The 23,701-nt window shown below is 39.4% G+C and overlaps 1 protein-coding gene across 2 annotated transcripts in view; it reads left to right on the top strand.

Annotated features, from left to right (window-relative positions):
- The window catches only part of quo (quattro), a 51,984-nt gene that overhangs the window by 18,886 nt on the left and 9,397 nt on the right, over nt 1–23,701 (top strand). For both annotated transcript variants that reach the window (XM_036151670.1, XM_036151671.1), the window contains 14 exons: nt 768–2,262; nt 4,170–4,355; nt 4,672–4,795; nt 9,764–9,857; nt 10,147–10,233; nt 10,340–10,456; nt 14,369–14,467; nt 14,552–14,700; nt 17,730–17,868; nt 18,029–18,151; nt 19,103–19,300; nt 19,400–20,334; nt 21,937–22,186; nt 22,595–22,684. In XM_036151670.1, coding sequence (XP_036007563.1) covers nt 768–2,262; nt 4,170–4,355; nt 4,672–4,795; nt 9,764–9,857; nt 10,147–10,233; nt 10,340–10,456; nt 14,369–14,467; nt 14,552–14,700; nt 17,730–17,868; nt 18,029–18,151; nt 19,103–19,300; nt 19,400–20,334; nt 21,937–22,186; nt 22,595–22,684 — 4,086 coding nt within the window. The remainder of the gene's footprint in view (nt 1–767; nt 2,263–4,169; nt 4,356–4,671; nt 4,796–9,763; nt 9,858–10,146; nt 10,234–10,339; nt 10,457–14,368; nt 14,468–14,551; nt 14,701–17,729; nt 17,869–18,028; nt 18,152–19,102; nt 19,301–19,399; nt 20,335–21,936; nt 22,187–22,594; nt 22,685–23,701) is intronic.

The following is a 23,701-nucleotide window of genomic DNA, read 5'->3' as shown; positions in this document are numbered from 1 at the left end:
GGAACAAGCTCCACCAATAATTGTTTACCTTTCACTTCAGAAACATTAGTTCATGTCTTAGAAACTAAAAACAAACAAAAAAGAAAATGAAAGACAAAAAGTTGCTTAAAAACAACAAATATAAGCCTTACATTTCATTGAAATACAGTAAGTCTAAAACTTGTTACTGTATCTCCAGAATCCCAAAGAATACCATGTGTCATTTTTACAGTAAAAGCCATTATAATTACATTTCTTAAATCCATTAAACAGTATATAAGTTGAGACATAAAGCTCCTCACTGAGGCACATAAGGTTGAAACATTACTTGAGACACAAAAAAGCCACAGTTTGTATTTACTGTAATTATAACACAAGTGAGGTGTTTAAATGTATAATGGGTAAAAAAGGCAAGTTTAACATCAATTGTGCACATGCAAAAAATGACATCCTTACATTTTAGCTTGTGTGAAAAAATTGCAACACTGTCAAATCGAACTTTATCGGTTTCTATACAAAGATGAAACTACTATATATTCTATAATCCGTTATTTGCAACAATTGTTTTCAGTATAAGCTTAAAAGGTTAATGAGATCATCCAAAATATGACATATAGCAGCACAGGAGCCTAAGCTTGATATCTGATCCAAGATTGGCCATATGTCTATGAAATCAGAATAGAAAGTTCAAACTTCTGCTCCTAATCTTTTTAAGTAATAAAATGCATCAGAGTAAATGAAAAGGTTGCTATAACTCTTTATTAACAATTATACTTTTTTTTTTTCAGTCAGGATACTCTGATGTGGTTTTCCGCTGTGAGGGCTGGCCTCTTTGTCTCCGTGACAAAACTGTCATCCAGTTAGCGTCTGTGAACCCTTTGCTGTTGCGTCCTGGAGACTTCTATCTCCAGGTGGAACCTTTTGGTGACCAAGCGGCACGGATTGTCCTGAAAAGCCTCCTGGAGGAGGGACATCGAGAAGTTGAGGAAACCCCTATTCCTGAGACTTCCTACCCATGCCTCTTCACCGAGGAGTGGCTGCGGGATATCAACGAAGGACGCCACGGGACTAGTCTGTCTCGCTGTTTACTTTGCACAGACCAAGGTGTAATCAAGCTGCCGTGGGCTAAGATAGCGATCCCTGAGTTTTTAGACAAGCCTAAGAATATGTCCACCTGTGGGGAAGCAGTACCCCAGACCAGGAAGGTCACAGCTTCTTCCCACTTTAACTCGTCTACCCTCCCAGTGGAGGCGGTCATTCCTCCGCAGGACGACAGGATGTCAGCATCTCTGAAACCTGCACGCGCATCCTCAAAACTCATCAAAATGGATCGTGAGGGGCCATCCTCCAGATCAGGTTCCAAACCACTAAGCAAACCTGTGGGTTGGGTTTCTCCTAACACCTGGGAGAGTCTTACCTACCAAGAGATGGAGGGGGATTATGTAGACCTGGTGGATATCGCTAAAGGGAAGGAGTGTGGGGATAAACAAATCCAACCTAATTTAGTTTTGCCCAGACCTGTGAGACCGCCCCCACCCATCCCACCTGGAAATAGCGCTCCCTGTGGACAAACACTTCAATATGCAGGGAAACCATGTAAACCATGCAGCCAAAGACTGCTGGATCAGGAGATGATTGATGAGGACTTGAAATGTAAATACAGAGACTCTTATGTAGCAGCGCTGAAAAACCCTGTCCCTTTTGAAAGGAGAGGTGTGGACCTCCTGGGTGCCTTGGAGGAGGTTGGACTGTGTGAAGAGGGCAAAGTAAGACCCAGAAGGCCTTTTGAAGTCCAAAAAGACCATCTATGTAACGTCTTGAACTACTGCCAAGAACCCGTGGTGAGCAATGAATCCTGTGAGAGCACAAGATGCCACTCTCCATCTAGCTGTGAATCAGAAACCCCAATGAAGGAATCAGCTGTGATTTTAAAACCATTCTCTGGATCGAGCCCCAGTGACACTAAACTAATTCCTCACCAGTCTGGACATGCTTTTTGTCAGCGTCTCGGATCAGATTTGCACTCTGCAACATCTGAGGGTGGTTTGAAGCCACAACAGAAAGGGCAGGTTGTAAAACCATCAGGACAACACAAAGTTAAAGTGAGATCTTTGTCTGCTTTGTCCGACACCCCGACGGGGAGCCCCGCTCTGCACAAAATCATCAACAGAAGCCACAGTGATGTTTGCCCCGAAACAGTAACCAGCATAATGCAGCATGAAAATGGGGCAGTAGGAGAACAAGAGGCTGCAAGAGTGGAAGGACTAAAGTACTTGAAGAAAGGTAAGTTGAGACAACGTTTCATCTTCTCTTTTGGCTAATTCACTGCAGATATCCTTCTTTTTTTTTAAAGTGGCCCACACACACAGTCCACACATTGTTAATATTATATCCAAGCAGCCATTCATGATGAAGTGTTGCTCAGCGCCAAGTCTCAAGCAAAAAAAAAAAAATGAGTGCAAGAAACTCTAACGTGACCTTGTTGTGTTTGAGGGAATGTGGCTCCTCTGAGGGTTACGCTTCATAAAGACTCTTCAGAACAAGGGTTCAAAAGTCAAAGACTCCAGGATGATCTTCCTCCGGGGAATCTCCCCGTGCTGTCTGAGGCCTCTGGCAGGATGGTCACATTCACGTCATTCCTCTTATCAGGGGAGGGAACGGAAATAGCAACCTGCACCCCAGTGAAAGAAAGGGTCTGAACCCAGTGGTTGGAAAAAGGAGACAGCACATTCATCTAATGTAGGGAGACAGAATGACATGCAAGGAGGAAGTTTCTCTGCTCTCTTCTCCCGTTTGCATGCGCATGCACGCCCTCCGAAGGGGCGAGCTGAGATCTTGACTGGAGACATGCTTGTCATGAACTATTAAGCTGTTGGAGACTACAGACAGGGCCTTGTTGCTCCACCGAGGACATTAATTAGGATGGCTGAAATAATTGTACTGTATTGTTGCCAGACAGCAGTTCTGCTTTTTGATGAAAACTTTACAAAAATATTTAATCAAAACATCTTTACAAAATCTCTTTGCAATGTTTTACATCTGTCCCAAGTTTCTTTATAATAGAATTACCTCTTGATATAGAAATGCCGCTGGAAAGAAAATATAGACTTTTTTTGCACAACTTTTAATTTTTTTTGAGGATTTTTTTTTTAATCCCCACCAGTTCAGCATAATCTATACACCCTGGAATATACATTCCAAACAATATTTGCTTAGTTGCCCCGAACATCAACATGGTTCGGACATAATTTTTGCTTGATATTGAACCAGTTTTCTTTTGAAGAATGGTAGAGTTAATAAAAAACATGTTTGGTTTTCTATCTCTGTTCCTGCTTTTAAGGATAACTTGCACATTTAGGAATAACTTTTTATTTAAATGTGGATAAGAGCAATTCCAGAGGCTTTGTGTTAGCCTGACTCTTCCAGTTTTCATGTATATTCAGGACCATTGCCATGTTGGAATGTGTAACTGTGTCCAATCTTCACTCATCTGAACCAAACTGTACCCACAGATGGAAGGAAATTACTCAGGATGTTTAAGAAAGTCAACATTTTCTTAAACATCCTGTTCAAGAAAATCCTAGAAGCCCCAAAGGCTCAAGCATATGATTAACTAAGAGCTGTTGGAACAGCAACATTTAACATTCATATGGACTGATCCATAATCTACCCATTCAAGTTTTGAAATTGGAGCTGCCCACATGGAATATCCAAATACCTGTTGGAGAAAAAAAATATGTGGTCAAGCAAGACAATGACTGAGCAATTTGGCTACACTGGGAAGAAGCATACTCAAGGTTAGCACCAGCTGTGGAGCATAGTGGTGGTCGCATCATGCTGAGGGTTTTTTTTTTTTTTTTTTTGCTGCCAGTGGTACTGATGCATTGCGTAGATTGGATAGAACAGTGAAGCAGGTGGAGTACATCCAAATTATTTTGTTTGACCTCCCATTAAGACCTTGCTGACACAAGGATCCCAAACAGACACCGACAATGGGTTTAGAATTAATTAAAATGAGATCTTAAGTGTCCAGACTGACCCTGACTTCAGTCATATCAGAAATTGTTGGACTCTGAAACAAAGCTGGGTCCATAGCAAGAAACAACTAAATGTCATTCAACCCTGCCTTGCTTTTCTATCTTAATTTGTTCTCCACTTTTAAAGGAACACTGTTTATATGTTTTCAACAGAAACAGATTCAAGCAGAGTTGAGCTTCCATTCAGCATAAATGAAGTAAGCTCAAAATCTTTAAACGTAAAGGTGGACAAACGATCTTCTGCAACAAGTTCTGGCTGTCAGCAGGGCTCACAAACAGAGGAATCCTGCTTCAGGAAGGTCAGCAGTTTGCTGGAACTGGGCATTATTTGTTTACCAGGTACGTTGTGCTGATAATTCTGTGAGAAATAAAGATTGTTTCTCTTACTTAAGACTAAAGTAACAATTGGTTAACAGTTCAAAAGATTTTAATATGTGTCAAAAAGATCTCGACCACTGTAAAATAACTGATTAAGTAGGCAACAATTCAAGGTGACTTTTTTGCCTTGTTTACTACTTATAACACTTTACAGGACAAACATTAGGCCAGTAGATCCCTTTCTATGCAAATTGAAGATGCTGGCGATCGTGTATGTATCAAATCCGTCTGTAAGTTTTTTAAACAGAAGTTTTTTTTTCCCATTCTTTATTCACAGGCAGCAGGGACAGGAATGGCAGGGCGGTGGTCGAGGTCCATGGTGACAGGAAGGAGTGGATGTCCCCTTTTGTGTCAGCGGAGAGCATTTGTGAATTGCTTCTGTACTTACAGTCCATACCGAGGTATGCCAGACAGTGCTTTGGTGGCCTTTAGCTATAAAAAACATCACATATCATCCCTATTAATTAGCTGTCAAATAGTCTGTAGCTAATTGGAAGATAGTTTAATGCCCTCCATTTTTTCAGCAGAGAATATTCCATCCTTACTTTTAGCAGCATGCAATGACACATTTAACCACAAGAGGGCTGCAGAACACCATTTAGAAAACTTTCCATCATGACTTTAGAAAACAAAGGCCTTATTTGACTGCCACATTGAATGCTATGTTGTTGGGCATACATGTATATAACTTTTTCTCTGCAATAAGAAAAGTAAAAGTTTAGCATTTCATATCTGCCCCATGACAGCATCTGGCAAAGACCATCTATCAATGATCAATATTTCTAGCATTTCCATAGAAGTGAGAATATTTACCTTCAAATGTCTGCCAGTAAGCATTTTAACAACATCTTTTGTTAACACTGGGTTTATTGTAAACTTTGAAGTTTGAAAAGCTTTTCCTTCGTCTAGTTCCACCTTCCACTGTCCCCAGTAAAGAGACATACCACAGCAGTTTGCTGCAGCCAGGCCAGCTGCCAGCAGTCTGGTATGCAGCGTCTTGCCAGAAATAGCAGCCTTCTCTGATGTAGGCTTAAACACAATGGGTAAAGACTAGCAATGTTCCATTCAGGTTGCGTTTTGTCTTCGATATAGACCTGAGTCATTTGAGAAAAAGCATCAGCTGATACCAATACTCAGCCTCAGCCTGATACCTCATTAAGATTAATATAATCAGTGCCAGATTTATGCATTTAAATTAAAGAGCAGTAAAATGATACAATAGGTTCCATAACTAATAACATAGATATCATAAAAAATCAACATGACTCAACTTGAACAAAAAAATAAAACAATTAAATGTTGTTCATTAAGTATAAGGTCTCTCCCTCCAAAGACTGTTAGTTAATGAATTGATTTCTGAAAATCAGATTGATTTATTTTGTCTCACAGAAACATGGCTATACTGTAAGTATAAATGAGTCAATTCCCTCCAATTATTTAAATTTTCACATTCCTAGAACTATGGGAAGAGGAAGCGGAGTAGCAGCCATCTTTCAATCTAATTTATTAATTAGTCCCAGGTCAATTAATAATGACAATCCTTTTGAACATTTAACCCTTAGTTTTCCTCATCCAAACTGCAAAGCAATAAAACCTATTCTGTATGTTGTTTTGTGTTGTCCATCAGGCCCTTACTCTCAGTTTTTAGATCAGTTCTCAGACTTCTTATCTGATTTGATGTTAAACACTGACAAGGTTATTATAGTGGGGGATTTTAACATTCATATTGACACTGAGTTGATAACCTTAATGTAGCCTTTAAAACTATCCTAGATTCATAACACAAAAACAGCTCTGGTGAAGGCCTCTAATGACATTATCATGGCCTCAGATAATGGACTTGTCTGTACTTGTCCTGTTAGATCCAGTCCTGCATTTGATACAGTTGATCACAATATTCTCCTAGAAAGCTGTGAACATACTGCAGGGATTAGGGGAAAGCATTGAGATGGTCTAAATCTAATTTCACAGATTCCAGTTTGTTCATGTTAATAATAAATCTTTTACAAACTCTAGGGTCACTTGTGGAGTACCACAGGGTTCAGTCCTTGGGCCAATTCTCTTTACTATACATATATGTATGCTTCCAATTGGTAAAATTATCAGACAGCCTGGCATTAATTTACACTGTTATGCTGATGATACTCAGCTATATTTATCCATAAATCATGATGAATCCAATCAATTACTTCAACTACATGCATGTCTCGATGACATCAAATCCTAGATGACTTTAAATGTCCTACTTTTAAATTCTGACAAGACAGAGGTTGTAATCTTTGGAGTCCTCAAAAAAATAAACTTCTTAATCACTTAATCTGGATGGCATTAAATTGGCCTCTGGTAATAAAGTAAAACATCTTGGTGTTATTTTTGGCCAAGACACGCCATTTAAATCCCATATTAAACAGGTTTCCAGAATTTCCTTTTTTTCACCTCTGGAATATCGCCAAAATTAGAAATATTCTGTCCAGGGGTGATGCTGAAAAACTAGTCCATGCATTTGTTACTTCAAGGCTGGACTATTGTAATTCTCTGCTATCAGGAAGTCCACAAAATGCAGTTTGTAACCTTCAGCTGATCCAAAATGCTGCAGCAAGAGTTCTGATAAAAATCAACAAGAGGGATCATATTTTTTCCAATTTTAGCTTCCCTTCATTGGCTTCCTGTTAAATCAAGACTGGAATTTAAAATGTTGCTTTGCACGTATAAAGCCCTTAATAATCAAGCTCCATCATATATCAGAGCTCTGATTACCCCGTATGTTCCTAACAGAGCACCTTGCTCTCAGGCTGCAGGTGTACTGGTGGTTCCTAGAGTTTATAAAAGTAGAATGGGAGGCAGATCCTTTAGCTATCAGGCTCCTCTCCTATGGAACCAGTTCCCAGTTTTGGTCCACGAGGCAGATGCCCTGTCTAGTTTTAAGACTAGCCTTAAAACTTTCTTTTTTGACAAAATTTATAGTTAGAGTGGCTTAGGTTATCCTGAGCTATCTCTGTAGTTATGCTGCTATAGACTTAGGCTACTGGAGGACATCAGGGCCTATTTTTCTCACTCTGCTTAGTTCTACTGTTCTCCAATTTGCATTGTTTGTTGTTATTAACCTTTTAGCTTTTTGTTCTCTGTCATTTTTTTCTTTAAAGTTGGTACAACTGGTATAAAGGGGAGTTTTCCTCTCCACTGTTGCTTCATGCTTGCTCTGTATGAAAGATTGTTGCAAAGCCATGGACGATGCAGATCCCTGTGACTCTACGCTCTTTCATGTGGAGTAAATGCTGCTTGTCAAGACTTGATGCAATCTACTGGGTTTCCTTATACAGGAAACTTTTTGACCAATCTGTATAATCTGATTGAATTTGACTTTGGAAAGTGCCTTGAGATGACATGTATCATGAATTGACGCTATATCAATAAAATAAAATTGAACTGAATTGAATATTTTGCCCCAACCAGAGTTTCTATAGTTCAGCTTTAATATGTTGCATCAGCATTGATTCATTTGGTCAAAAAAAGCTACTGTGATGTTATAACAGCGTCTCACCTAATATTTGATTATTTTTATAATTTATTTCTTAACATATACATTTGAAACCATATTGTTGCATGTACCACAAAAAATTGTTTGGTCAGCTAGGATTACAAAAATTAATGACAAAATATATTTTTTCTAAAGAGATTTTGTTCGGAATTTCTTTAAACTCCAGAGTTCACATGCATGTACATTGAAATGCTTTTAAACTATATAAAAAGCCCACATGGTGATGTAGTGGCTCAGGAAGCTTCTGATTCAGGTTATTTCTCAACATTTGGGGTAAATGAAAGCGCACCTGGGGGTGGAATTCGATGCAACTCCTAAAACATATTGCTTAGTTGTGTTTTAGGCGAAAGATAAGATATCAGGAAAAGAATTGTGCACTTTCACCTCCTTTAGTGTGATGTCTCAAGGGGTATGTTCATCTGCTCAAATAGCTATATGCAATTATAAACAGAATGGGAAGATCTGACAACTCTACATATCTGGAAGCAGATGGGTTATCGTTATGAAAACCATGCCTCTACAACATAGGCTGAAACGCCACTTTAAATGCCCTCATGAACAAAAAGCTTCATTTTGGAACTATTTCTGTGGTCTAATGAAACTAAAATTTAAGTATTTGACCATAACGAACATTGTTACTTTTTAAGGAATTAGGGGTAAGCTTGAAAGCCTTAAACATCATCATCTCGTTTTCTGCAGGAGGGACTGGTACACTTGATAAAGTAGATGGCATGATAAGGAAAGACCATAGAGTGAAAATATGAAGGTAGCTTCATAAGACATCACTGTGGGGTTAAAAGTGAGGTTAAAGCTTGGGCACAAATGGGTCTTCCATTGATCCTAATCATGCAGGCAAGTTGGTTAGAAAGTGGCTTAAGGAAAACAAAGTTATTATTTTGCAGAGGCCATCACAAATCCCTGATCTCAGTCTTATAGAAAAAAAAACTTGACCCAAAGATCCAGATATCTGACTGAGCATAAGCTGTCTTGAAAAAAAAAAAAAAACACTTGTCTTGCTCCAGCTGTTTTAATGGAGCACAGCTTACTGTACAGCACTGGTTCCCAGTCTGTAAATGATCGCATTATCTCCTCAGCATGCAACCAAGGGCTACAGAAGCATGTTATTCCCCTATTTTTTTAAGTTGGGGGAAACACCTAAACTATGCAGGGTAGTGGATCCTGAGGACCAGGATTTAGAAACACTGCTGTAGAGCTATGTTAATATTAGCCCGCTTACATAGTTTTCATGTGACACATGGATAATTTCGCCCATAACATATTTTAGCACCATTTCAGTTTATTTTGAGGAGATAACAATTGCGTAAAAAGTTGTTACACTTCTTCCCCTGCTCTGTTCTAAATCTCTTAAAACAAGTATTTTTCTCTCCAACACCGAGAGTTGTAGATTTGTGATCGCAGCAGGGCTGCCCCTGAAAGAGTGAAAAGAAAAACTACATACCATCATCAAAGTAATCTGCACAAACTACATTACAGTTTGGCAAACCATGCACACAAAAATAATCAGCATAATCAGATGGCGGACCAGCAGTAGGTAGAAAGAGATACGTTTCCTCAGGGACTTCCAACCCAATTATTTGAAAAAACTACCATGATAGGCCATGGTCCAGCGTGTAGAATGGGACAAGAGCACCCTGTATTTGTTTGTGCGCGTGTTTATGATAAATGGGGATAAAAACAGAAATGCAAAGTTGTATCTCCAGCCTAAAATGAGATTATGCTGAACCTTTTACTGTGTCATAGGAACCTCTTACTGTGTCATAGGGAACAAGCATGTGCTCTAACACGATGCAATTATTATTTTTTTTAATAGAAAAGATGTCCGAGAACTGGGAATGACGCTGGTGATTAACGGCAGGAAGAAGCCGCCTCCGCTCCACCTCTACAAGGCACTACTGATGGCACAGGTTCAAACATGAAAACGCCATGCACATGCTCACACAGATGTCTGATAAGATTCATAGTTCTGGGAAGACATTAAGCTACCAACACCACCCTTATTTTTTGGCAAACACAGGACCCATGGGTTAAGGGCAGTTGCTCCTGGTTTGGATGTAGTAAAGCACAATTTACTTTGTATCCCCTGTAGTTTAGTGTAAAGATTTCATGATATCTTCAGAAATACAGTCTGGCTTTCTAAATGCAAATCAATTTCTCATTGTATGTTGTGTTTGACTTGTCACCTGACTGTAACAGGAGCAAGCTCTCCACGCTGTCCACAGTATTATCATGTTGATCGATAAGGACAGCTGTCCCCGGCCGGAGAAGCAGCCAGGTCTGCAGGTCAGAAATCACATTAACGTTCAGAGCCATCATTGTTTCTGTAGCTGTTTTAGTTAGAGGAAATGTGAACTTTGCTTCCTAACATTCTTTGTGGTGTTTCATATAGATGGATATTGTTACTTCCATAAGAGCCCTGAATAAGACGGTGGAAGCCCCCCAGCTGACCTCTGACCTGGGAGGGACGTTTACTTACAGTCACAAGGACTGGCTGCAGTTCCATCAGGTATTAATTACATGCACAGCTGTTTGGTTTCCCTTCAAAACTCAGAAAGTAGGAGAAAAAAAAACCTGGAGGAAATGATGTGAAAATGTAAACATGTGGTTGACCAGCGGCAGCTTGTGCTTTTCATGTGAGAACATGTTTACTAGATCTTTTACTGGAAAAAGGTCTGACAAATAGGGTAATAATGCTGACAGAGACTTGACAGAAACCTCATCAAATCTCCCTTCATGTCATAAAACATGAAATAAAAGACGCCACATATATACAGTACATGGTACTAAACGATAAAACATCTACTAACTGTTTAATTATACGTATAGTGTGGTATGCAAGATTAAAACTATCTATGAGTAAAGATGTGAGAGTCTCGCCCTTACCTGACCAGATATAACAATGTGCCACCAAGGTATTTGTAACAGTGAACAACATGTACAACGTCGTTTCACTTTCTGATGCTTTGTTATGCATTTTGCTGTAACTGTAAAGTGGAAGCAAAAGGACATATTATCATGTGCATGAATGTTTTACTTTTCTTAGCAAATGCTTTTAAGAACCACCTGTGGGGGCTCTTCAGTCTCTTCCAGCTTTTCAGATCTAGATAATTTTGGCCTATTCTTTATTGCAAAATACCTCAAACTCAGTTAGATTGAAGGGGGAGCTTTTTGGATTTAGGGCTGGACTTTGACTAGGCCACATGCTTTGATCTCAACCCTTCCATTATATCTCAGGGCCTATATATTAAGGCCTTCTTGATGGTCAATCTCTGTTCCTGTCTCAAGTATTTTGCAGCCTTTAAGAGAGTTTAATCCAGGAAAACTCTGTCAATGGCTTCATCTGTTTTACCATCAGCTGTAACCAGCTTCTTGTATTCTGTTGAAGAACAGGCTCAGGATGTTGTGCAGTGTAAATTTTCCACCTAATATTGTGTTTTGCATGTCTCATTTGACCAAGGTGCCTATTCACCATGTTTGCCGGGTCCACTACAGGGATGGAGGCAAACTGCACAGATGATTTTTTTTTATTACTTCCTACTCTGCATTGTTCCACATTGTCTGGATTTGTTTAGTGCAACACTAATAGTCGTCATGTCAAAAGATTCTGCCACCTGAACTGCGGGCCACTACAGCTCCTCCAGGGTTACTATGTGCCCCTTGGCTGCTGATTAATGGTCTCCTTGCTCAGTCATAGGATTGATTTTTCTTCCATTATCAGTTGGCTAGAGGAGCATTATTTTACAATTTAACCCTCCTTTAATGTCAGAACAATGTTTCTTTGGAGTAGGACCCAAATGCAAACAGGCAGGCTTAGTGAGTTAGAGTCTTTTTAATAATAAAAAACAAAACTTACAGGCTTGAAGAAGAATAAGGCAGAACCCAAATGGCAAAAAGCAACAGAGTATAGCAAGACCTGCAGCGCATAATACATGACAAGAAAAACACTAAAATAAATTAATCTAAATGAAAACCATAACCACACACCACAAAATTGGGACATTTTACCTTTAACTTTACCACATTTTTTTTATCCCTAAACTGTCTAGGGTATTATTTGGTCCTCTTAATCCTTATTATTATTATTTTTTTACTTCTTTGTTTTTATCTAACATCTCTGTTAAGACTTACAACTGCTTTATTTATACTGGGAATCATTTTCACACAGCTGGACTATTTACAAACTAGGCAGCTTGGTTGTAATGGGACCAAATGTGGAATAGTTTGGAGGATGTAAATATTTTTATAAGCTTCACATCTTTGGATTTGATCTTATGCAGCTACAGTATGATACATAAGAGTAACCCTCTGTATAAACAAGGCTCCTGCAATTTCTTACTTAATACAACGCTTTTCTCATTTGGTACAGCACAAACATTTACACATTCTCTGCTTGCATTTCTGATTTGGACCATTTCCTTTAGTTCACTTGAACCAAGGAAGGTTCCAGCTGCTCGCCTTGGACGAGAACGCCAATTTAGACAGAAAGGAAATAATGTTGTTTTACTCAGAGGGATTTAGGTGGACAGCATTTACACTGGACAGCATGTAGTTTGCCTGACTGAGGATTTGACTCTTAGTAAAGACGCAAAAACAAAAAAAGTAGTAAGAAAGTGTAGTGAAAAACAAACAGATACAATATTTTTACATGTCAGCTAGCCCGCAATAATCTTTTTGGTGTAACTTCAGTCACCTTCAGAGCATATTTGTGTGAATATTTTCTGTGGGTGCAAATTCCACGTACAAGTGCACAATTTCTCCTGGCTCTAACTTGTTCTTTTTCTTCTTTTCGGTACACATTTCTGTGGTTTTTTTGTATGCAGGTGAAACTAAGACCCTCAAGTTTGTATTTACACTCACCTGTCACACAGTTGCTGCTTTACAGACTTGATGGAAATCTCCAGTTACTGTCTTTACACCAAAGAGTGGCCCTTGGTGTGGTGTTCTGCTAATGGAGCAAATCTGCTGCAAAGCTCAACATGTTGTGCATTAAGAAACGTATTGTGCTAATTTTATTTGTAACGAGTAGTTATTTGGGCTTAAGTTGCCTTATTATCTTCTCAAACCAAACCACCCGTTCTGCTTTGGGATGCCATTGTTGTCCACAAATCTGCTGCTAGCAAGTAAATACTTTTTTCTCCAAACCATTGTTTCTAAATCTGAGAAGTTGTTGTGTGAAAATCCCAAAACAACAGCAACTTCAAAAAGGATGTTGAACGTCACTTAAACCAAATTTCAGGTCATACTTGCATTCAGTTTGAACTGGAAGTAGTCCACTTCACAATGGTTAAACATCTTAAGCCTGGTAGTAGCTGCCATTTAATTTTCTGATTCTCTGTTGGTGCAAACATGCCATCAATGAGATGTACCCGACAATCTGGTCCAAGAGAGTTTGTGCTCGCATTATTTTCTAAACGTCAGATCAATTCTAAAAAATCTTTTCTTTTTGACTCAAATTATCTGTACTATTTAAATGTCCAGAGAAGTCTTTAATTTTATACCTTTTTGCTCTAAAAACCTTTTTAGAATTTTTTTAAACGATAGATTTATTTCATTATTTATACTTAAAATGGACTGTGGATTATCCGAGCATAGAATTTACTCTTTAATTGATAAATATACTGAGGTTGTGTTGACATAGGGGATAATTTATTTGTGAAGCTCTTTTATATTGTTTTTTTGCCATCAAAGATATACTTTGTTCCCTTTTAATTTAACTTCAGTACGGTGATTCTCATTTGTCAAATACCTCAGCTCTTAGACAGGTATTCAACTGAAAGATTTTCAGGAAAGATGACAACTCAGAACAGAATTTGTCAATAACTTTTTTTGTCAGTCGACAAATCTGGAACTGATTATTGGTCCAAAAAATATATAAAAAAACTGACATATCTTTGTTCAGTTGCCTGTTATGAGTAGTTCATTCTATGACTAATGCACATTTACTTCGCTTAAAGGATACATAGGCCATTGCTGAGTGGTTTAAGTAAAAAACCGCAACATTCCCCTGGAATTAGTGAAGCACAAGGGCTGGACTGAACACTGGCAAAACTGCTGTGCAGCTGTTGGGAGAAACATCCATCAAGAGCAGCTTATAAGATAACAAGAAAATCTGTCTCCAAGCAAAATATGAAGGAATGGGGGATTGATATTTCTTGTTTAGAAAAATTAACAACGACTGTTGAGCTGTGCATATTTACAGTAACTCAAAGTAATGATAGTTATGTCCAATCTGAACAATTTGAACAATGTGAACAATATCTTAAATATTGCTCCACGTCATGACATGCCGTAAACGTGAGCTACTAACAAGAACTTCAGAATGAGACTGCCTATGCTTTACTCTCACTTGACATTGTATGATATCTTCACAGTTCCACACAGGGCGTTATGTTTCCATCTTTTATTTATTTATTTTCAGAAACTTGTACCTTTCATGGAAAACCTGCGAGGGGCGAACAGTTTGTTGCAAAAGGCGATCAAGAGAGTGGACAGCAGAAAACAAATGGACTCTGCCCAGGTTGGACATATTCATTCTGTGTTGGATGTTGTCTATTTTCTCAAAGGTGTCATATATTGACTGGTTGTTTTGTGGTTACTGCAGGAAGTTCAAGAAAGCATTCGGGAGCAAAAGGTCCTAATGAAGGAGGTTCTGGAAGATGCTAGACTGGTAACTCTGCAAAAGGAAGGAGGAACGTTGCTGGCAAGGATGAGGAAAGAGGAATTCAGATTTCCACAGTCTGAGGACTACAGGTACAGGAGTGACATTTTTACTTTCTCTTTAGCAGGTTGTCCAAACCCCCATTTTGCAATAGAGTAACATGAAATAACAGAACTTAAGTCATTTCTTCTTAAGAAACTGCACTGCACTTTAAGACTAGTTTCTTCACCCCCACACGGTTCTGGGGAAGCAATGGCTTGCAACACTGACTACGTAAAAATCGTCTGTGCAGGTTCATTGTGAACTGAGAGGTTAGTTTTAGATAATAAACATACTGCTTTATACAAATTCAGGTATATTTAAAAAAAAAAACTGTTACTATTATGATTAGGTAAAAAAAAATGTGTTACTTATTTTAGAAAGTGAAACTTATATATTACATAGATTTATTACACTTAGGACCTGATCTTCAGGTTTGCATGGATTAAAAGACAAGCAAACTGATTAGTGCTGCGTACACAGCTGATCGTCATATAAGGGGCAAAGCAATTTGCGTATATAAAGCGAGTGGAACAGTGGGTGCAAACCTTTTTGCGTGTGTGTCTTCATGAATATGCAGACCTGCTAATGACCAAACCATGCAAATTTATGGGAGGAGGATATGCTAATGTAAATACTTACTACCCGCAAAGCGATTTATCAAACCTAAAACTGATTGCAGGCGCAGTTTTTACATCTATATTTAGTATGTCAGGTGCAAACTCACACGCAAGAATGTGTGCGGTCCGTGTGGCTAGAAAGGAGGCATTGTTATAATGACAGAGAAAGGAGAATCGAGAATCTTTACTCACTAAAGACATTTAAACAACTGTGCATGGATGGATGTCCAGCCAGACATTCCCCTAGAAATCAGAGTGTGCAAATATGCATTACCAGCAGTGTGTTTGTAACATGTAATATGTTACAAACATAGAGACATAGACTGTGCATGTGAACAGATTTGGACTGTCAGAAATAACAACAGTAGAAAATGTCTGCCCTGGACAGCTGTTACAGCAGTGCACAGTAACGTGGTAATACCATACCGTATCTTGAAAGTTGCGGCATGCTTTTAAACAACAAAACTGAATATTGACCTGAGAATAACCATCAGACTTTAAAGACTGAAATCCTGAGACAAAATAATCATCAGAAAGGGTTTCTCCTGTCAGACTGATGGGGGGATATATCTGATGAGGTTTATAGACCCATCAGGGAGTTTATGCTCTTTCTAATGTTGAAAATGCCCATTAATACATGATTGTGAACGTCAGCAGGAAGCTCACTGGGATGTTAATGTATGTCAATGTGATCCAATGCATGAACCAGTAGAACAATCATAAACAGGGCTAAATCTGATTTGTCAGCTGTAATATCCTCTTTTTAAAATCAGACATAAAATTAAAGTTTTTTCTTCTGTTTTCCGGAACCTATGCTAACAAAACTACCGTTTTTCTCTTTATTTTTTAATAGTAATTAATATTCTCAGTAAAGTTTAACAGCAGAAGTTCTCCATTCATTAAAAACGTTTTAGTGTGTCCTGTGTGTCTGGCGAGATTACCTGAAGGATTTCATCTTCGTCTTTCTTTAACGGCAGCTCCCAAACAGCCAGTGATACACGCAATTTACTAATTTAAATGGTTCAAATCAAATCCGTTTTTCACGTCTTATCTATTGCAGACTCAATCATTGAAGTTCAGCTGCAACACGCCCACTTATTGCTTGCATAGTCTTGTTTCTACCCACACAAATTAGCAGACCTTATTTGGAATCTTTGAAGATCAGGCCCTACGCTGGCTTGCTTTAGGAAGAACCCAAGTGCAGGATGAAGTATTAGCAAAAAGGTTTAATGATACATACAAAAACGTCCTTTGTCGTCACTCGGGGAATCGGGCAAGACACACTGGAACTGAAATACAGTGGGTACAGTGGAACAGGGAAGCAGGAGGTATAAGTCCATAGGGAAACCAGCAGAGAGGGAAGAAACCAGGGAGTTTAGATACAGGAGGAGGTGTGGAGAAACTGAGGCAGAACACAGGTAAAAGTAATCAGATGAGAAATGAGCAACCGCTGAGAACAATGAGAGCAGACAGCTGAGACAGAATAATTGACAAGGACAAAAGGAAGAAATCCATCAGAATATAATACCAAATGAACAAGAAAGAATCAACAACATAATCCAATAATTAGCCAAGAACAAAATCCACTAACAAGTCCATAGACGTAAGAACTAAAATATAAACAAACACTTAAAAAGATAAGAGAGTAAAGAAAGCACAATCTAGAGAACATAAAGAACTGATCGAAACCAAAACAGAACAGTCGCTATTATGAATGTAGCACGATGTCAGGAAATGACCGATGTCATCTGTGCATTGAAAATCTGCAAATAAAAGGCTACATTACGCACACATCTACGAAAATCCCACCCGACGATCCTGATTGGCTTGTCCATTTTATGTGGTAATGAAATCCCTCCCAATGCCAGCGATACCAGATGGATGTGTGGAGCTCTGCAGAATGAAATCCATCTACTAAGAATCAGGTTAATAATAATCCAAATTACAAGAGAGAAAGGCCTTGAAACGGCCATTCGGGATCCCTGAGCAAGACTCTTAGCCCCAGAGAGCTGTATAATGACGGCCTACTGCTCCCTAAGGGTTGGGTTAAATGTGGAGGACAAGTTTCATTGGAATGTTTGTTGCAATGAGAAATAAGTATTGTTGCAAAAAAGTAAGTTTCTTAATTCTTGGGGTTGGTACCAGTTGTCATTAGTCTTGTATCTGCAGTGGAAAAACAATTAACAGACCCTCTGGGATTTATTTTCTTTATACGTTTTAGAATCTTTAGATTCTCTGCCTCAAATATCAGGGGATTTTGCTCTTGTATTGTTTCAACATGTAAAAATTTTATGGACCGTGATCTCCTGGAGTGCGACGTTAAAATGTGAAGCGCTACATTTAATAGGCACAAATTCAGATCAGTCCTGCTACAAAACAGAAAAATCATATATGATTTCTAGCAGTGGGACATTTTTATCTATTCTAGCTTGATGTCTGGTTTTGTTTCTGTCTCAATGCAGAGATGCTTTGGAGTTAGCAACGAGTCTTTACGACCAAGTTGAGGAGAAACTCCACATGTTGGTGATGAGATCAAATGAGTCACTGCAGCACCTGGAAGTCTTGCTCCGGCACAGAGAGATCGAGGCCAAAATCATCTCGGTAACTGCAGTTCTGAATAATCGACAAAAGTTCAGCACATTAATCGACTTTTCTGGACCTAAAGCTCATATGTTTCTTTGATACTCCATATGTTACATTAAGCTCACGACTTGCCAAGTTGTAAGGCAACACTTTATGCCTACCGCTTTATTCCTTGCAGGAGGGATTGTGGTTCAGTACAGAGGGGGAACAGATGCTGAAGAACTCTTACGCAACAGATGAGACACTGGTGGGCAGGGAGAAAGCCTCACAAGACTTTAATGTGTTTCTCACTAAACTCAAGGTACACTAATGCACAAAGGGGAAATCGTGTTTGCTTCAACTCAGCCATATCTCATTGTTGTATTCTTCTCTGTTTTACACTTGTTAATAGATTCTAATTGCTACATTGGTAGGAGGAAATTATGGACCACACTGGGAAGTAATTGCAGGGTGTTGTAAAAAATAGTCATAATCATTAAACCTTTTAACATTTTGTTATATTAAATTTCAATGCATTTTATTGTGCTTTTAAGTCACAGAGAAACACGAAACAGAGCATACTTGCGAAGTGGAAAGAAATTAGACATTTTTACAAATCTGAATGTGACACTTGTTGCATGGATCATTATTCAGCTCCATTCGTTTTGTACTTTTTTAGAACCATATTTCACTGTAGCTAAATCTGGAAATCTTTTGAAGTATGTCTCCAGCATGTTTGTAGATCTAGATCTAAGTTCTTGCTTCTTCCAATGATGGCTTTCTTCCAAGTGGAAGGAAAAACATCCTCACACCATGAGGCTGCAACGAATGGGTATCAGATTTAACAGGGGCTGAAGAATGCACACTACACCTTTTTATTGCTTTATGAAAAAATTAATACCAAGGATTGTTTTCCACAGCATGATGCTGTCACTACCATAGCGGGGATGGTATCTTCAGGGTGATGCACTTTGTTTTTGCTTTTATTTTGTGGCACTAGTTGTCTTTATTATTGAAAGGAACCTGACAGGAAGGGGGACTAAGGCCTCCGTATATAGGTTGCACACCCGTGCCTTGTAGGTTTTCTCTCAAAAAAGCTGCCCCCCCCCGAAAAATAAGTAATTGAGAACCATATATCCGCAAGCTTTTTGCTGCTTTTTGTTGCCTGTGAAGTAAAATCCTCTCAAAATACAATGATGTTTATGGTTTGTATGAAAATCCTAAAGAGGAAGGAATATTTTCACTCCACCTGATGCCTTTTAATCTGTTACAGGACAAACAGCAGCATGCCTTGAAACTCGTCACAGAGGCGGTGAAGATTGTTGGCCCCGGTAACTCAAGTCCTGCTGCTGAGATATTTCTGACCCTCGTCGGCACTTTCAAATCCAACGTGGAAGACTTCAGGTTGCGGGCAGAACAGAGGCAGAAAGATTTAGTGTTGATGGTGCACATGTACAGATTTTGTGAACAGGTTTGTGGCTTTACACATTTCCAACAAACCTTTACTACCTATTTTTATGTCTTCGGCCCACTTTAAAGCTGTAATCATTATTATTTTTCTCATTTACAGGCAACGGCCTGGGCCAAAGAAGGTAGTAAACTTCTGGAGCAGGTAGAAGAGGGATGTTGCTCTGCTCAGACTCTAAACATGCTCCAAATGCACAAGGAGAGATTAGCTGGTGAATTTTCCACCACACAGTTCCAGGCCCTGAGAGCTAAGGCCTCTGCTATGGGAGCAGAGGCCTCTGGGATGCTGAGAGTGTGGAATGCAGCCTGGGTCCAGAGCCAAGAAGTCAAGCGGCGTCTGGAGGAGTTGCAGAAGAAGTTTAAAGGCGTAGATAAGAACCAGGCCCAGGCGAGCACAGCTGCAAACCCTCTAAGGGAACACGGCGAAATGGAGAGGGAGGGGAAAAGGGGTGAGCTGGGGGAGGCTCAGAGCTCTCAGGTCCCACAAACTCATGCAGAGGCTGTCAGTGGTGCAGAATGTGGAAGACAAAACACCTCTGCAGTATGCTTCAAGCACAACTTTGAGTCTGACTCCAGAATCAAGAAAGAACTTCCTGAAACAAAATCTGAAAGCTCTCCTCTTTCGCCCCAAACGGATGGCTTTAATACAGAAGGCAAATGCCAGCCAAAAGAACACCACAGTGTTGTAGATCTGAGCGGTGCAGGCGCTCCAAAGAAGGATTTTCCTTCCCACCAAACTTTGGGTCGGTCTCTAAGCGAGGGCTCTTATGAGATGATCATCTCTGGCTTTTTGCCTCTAAGTCACAAACACTGTCACAGCAGGAAACACTCCCTGGATCAAAATCTGCAGCCCACCCAAAAGCTGGATGTTCCCCATCATGACGAGGGCTCACGGCCTGTAAACCTGAGCTGCGAGTCGAAAAGAAGCTGTGATCAGGGGGAGGGTAAAGACGATACGACCTCCACCCTGAGCCCCCAGGATTCAAGAAGTTCAGAGACATTACTCACTCCAACAGAAAACAATGACAGCAACATTTTGTAAGTAATCCCCCCCTTCATCAGATTTTAGCGAAAGAGCAGTTAAGTGTTAAGCAGCAAATTTCCCCACATACAGTCATATTCAATAAATTTGTTTGCTTATTACAACTGAATGGGCTAAGCAAAACAAATTATATGATTTTTTTTTTTTACACAGACTGATTTTTCAAGTCTTAATTATGATAACTTTCTGCTTACAGCTAATGATACTGCATTCAAGTTTTGACTATTAGATCAGACCAACCAAAACCCAAAAATGTGGGCTAAATGAAAAGTAGGTTTAACACCTTCTTAAAGGTTACTACTTTCAAAAAAGGCATTTTAATCTGACTAAGCAGCCTCACCAGAAAGCATATTATGATATACAGAATATGACCGTAAAAAGTTGAAACGGGATGTATATAGGCACTGTAAAAAACATAATCTTTTTTTCTCACTGTGACAAGATTGTCTGACTAAGATTTCCACGGATGCGTTCAAACATTTTGGAAAAGCCTAGAGGTCAATGTGCTGGCTTTGTAAGTTCCTGATAGTCAATAACAACAAGTTAATTGGAGGCACACCTGTGGGTGAATTTTAAAGCAACACCACAAACAGACTGCTTTGTTGTGTAACATCAGAAGGAACAAAATCTAAAATGAAAATCAGCCAAGATATTAGGAAGATAATTTTATACCTTCCCAAGTTCATTACTGGGTACAATCTCCAGGTGCCAGAAGGTGTCACACTCATCTGTTCAAAGACGTTAATTTTTGGAGGCATGTCCTGTGGTCTGATGAAACAGCAATTGATGTGATAACCAATAATGACAATCGTTACATACGGAAGAAAAAGAGGGAAGCTTGCAAACTGGACAACATCATCTCAACTTTAACAAATGGGTGTGACAGCAGGTCTGGTGCCACAGGGGGGCATTTAGGGCATCGCTTTCTGAAATGAGGACATTGCCCCGTTTAACCATCACGAATATTGACTTACTTGTAACATTTTATTCATAAAGAAAACAGAGAAATGAGTGGTGCCAGGCCCCGAGTGGCAGTATCATGTTGTGTGGGTTCATTGCTGCTGGATGGACTGGAGCGTTTTACAAAATAGGTTGGATCAGTATGAAAGGAGGTTATTTGGAAATGCAAGCAACATGTGAGAACATCAGCCAGGAAGTTAAAGATTGGGGGCAAGTAGATGTTGACGCTAAGCAACCCACCAAATTAGTAACAAGTTTTGTGAAGAAGAATAAAGTCAAATGTTTTAAAGCAGCCATCATAAAGCCCAGTTGTACCAAACACTAACAAAAATGTATTTCAACCTCTGAATAACAAAAGGTAAATAACAAATCTAAATAAAGCATCTGTTTTAATAATCTGGCATTTAGCAACTATAAATCATTTGGTTTATCCTAACTAACCTGAAGCAGGAGAAGTTAAGTCTGATAAAATCTCAGACAATGAGAAAAAAAAGTTGTCTTTTTGTACAGGGTCTGTACATTTGTCATTCCAGCTGTAGATTCACTTGAATGAAAAATGATTCATGTCCAAAGGAAACAAAGCATGATTTAATAAGATCAGTAACTTTGCATTTTTCATTTCCTACCCTTTGGAACAGGAAAGTCCAGAAGATCTTGGAGGAGCTACTGTCCACAGAGCGGGAGTATGTCAAAGCTCTGGGTTATGTCCGAGAGAACTATTTTCCAGAGCTGGAGAGAGCAGACGTCCCTCAGGATCTCCGGGGCCAGAGGGGCAGCATTTTTGGGAACTTGGAAAACCTCCATGACTTTCACCGTCACTATTTCTTAGATGAACTGGAGAGCTGCGTGAAGGAACCCTTCAGAGTGGGACGCTGCTTTTTACGTCATGTGAGCTTCTGAAATGCTTTCCTTCCAGAGTGTGCACCTAAAAATCTTATTTTTTATGGGCCTAAACAAAACTATGTACCATTTATCAGAACCACCTATGGTTTGGCAGATTTTATTCCATGTAGAGTCACGATTTCTAGCTTTGGCCTTAAATCGGGGTAATTGACCTTAATCATTACAATGAAAACCCTTCCAGATGTTTCGTAGCTGGAGACTGAGGATCCATCTGATGCCTCCAAAGATGTCTTACTTTTTTAACTGTTGAGGTTTTTTTTAAAAGTGTTCCCTCCTATTCTTATCTTTAGGTTTGCCTTTTACTTCCTGACATATATGGTTTTAAAGATGATGATGATGATGATGAGGATGATGAGGATGATTAATGGGGTTTATTTGTTCCTTTCATTTCAGAGAGAGAGCTTTGCTTTATATGCCCTTTACAGCAAGAATAAACCCCAGTCTGACCGTCTTCTTACCAATCATGGAAAAACTTTCTTTAATGTGAGAAACTCTTTGTTGGTTTATTGTCTTACATCTGTCTGCTAGAAATAATTTGAACCCCGTAGCAGGGAAAAGGACCTAGTATTTCACTAGATTTTACTGTGCTTTGTAAAAGTGTTCTTGCCCCTTGAACATTTTCATGTTTTGTCAGATTCACACATTGGAGCATTGAATTCAATTCAGTTCTATTTTATTTATACAGCGCCGTTTCATAACACGTCATCTCAAGGCACTTTATAAAGTCAATTCAATCCAATTATACAGACAGATTGGTTGAAAAGTTTTCTGTCAAAGGAAATCCAGCAGATTGCATCAAGGTATTGACTTCCAGCATTCATTCCTCCTAATAGAGCCTGCAGCCACAGTGGACATTCGCTGGCAATATGTTGTTGACTTTGCAGCAATCCCTCATACCAGGCATGCAGGAGAGGAAAACTCCCCTTTAAGAGGAAGAAACCTCCAGCAGAATCAGGCTCAGTGTGAGCGGTCACCTTCTATTACTGACCGGGGCTTTGTAAGGGAAGCTTTGTGGCCAGCGCCTTTGGCCGAGCTTTGGCTCCTGGGGCTCGGCCGGACTCAGCCTGAAGAAGCTACAGGATGCCCGCTCTGTGTGAGCCCACTACCTGCAGGGAGCAACAGCATGGATAGGCTAAATATTTTAAGGAAAAAAAATCTAATAGTAGTGTAACTGGGTTGATACAAATCATTTGGTGGTATGTATCTACCAGCTTTGCCCATACAGAGGATGGAATGTCGCCCATTCGTTTCCCCAAAATAGCTCAAGCTCACCCAGATTGGATGGAGAGCATCGGTGAACATCAGTTTTCAAGTCTTGATTTCAAATCTGGAGTTTGACTGGACCATTCTAGACCATGAATATGCTTTGAACTAAACTATTGTGTTGTAGCTGTCATCAGACATTTAGAGTCCTGCTTGAAGGTGACCCTCTATCCCCGTCTCAAGTCTGTTGCAGCCTTTTACAAGTTTTCATCCTAGATTGCCCTGTATTTAGCTCCA

The sequence above is a fragment of the Fundulus heteroclitus genome, chromosome 20 (genome assembly GCF_011125445.2).
Source record: "Fundulus heteroclitus isolate FHET01 chromosome 20, MU-UCD_Fhet_4.1, whole genome shotgun sequence".
NCBI classification, from domain to species: domain Eukaryota; kingdom Metazoa; phylum Chordata; class Actinopteri; order Cyprinodontiformes; family Fundulidae; genus Fundulus; species Fundulus heteroclitus.
Note: the sequence above shows the minus strand (reverse complement) of the source record. Positions and strands in the feature narration are given on the sequence as shown.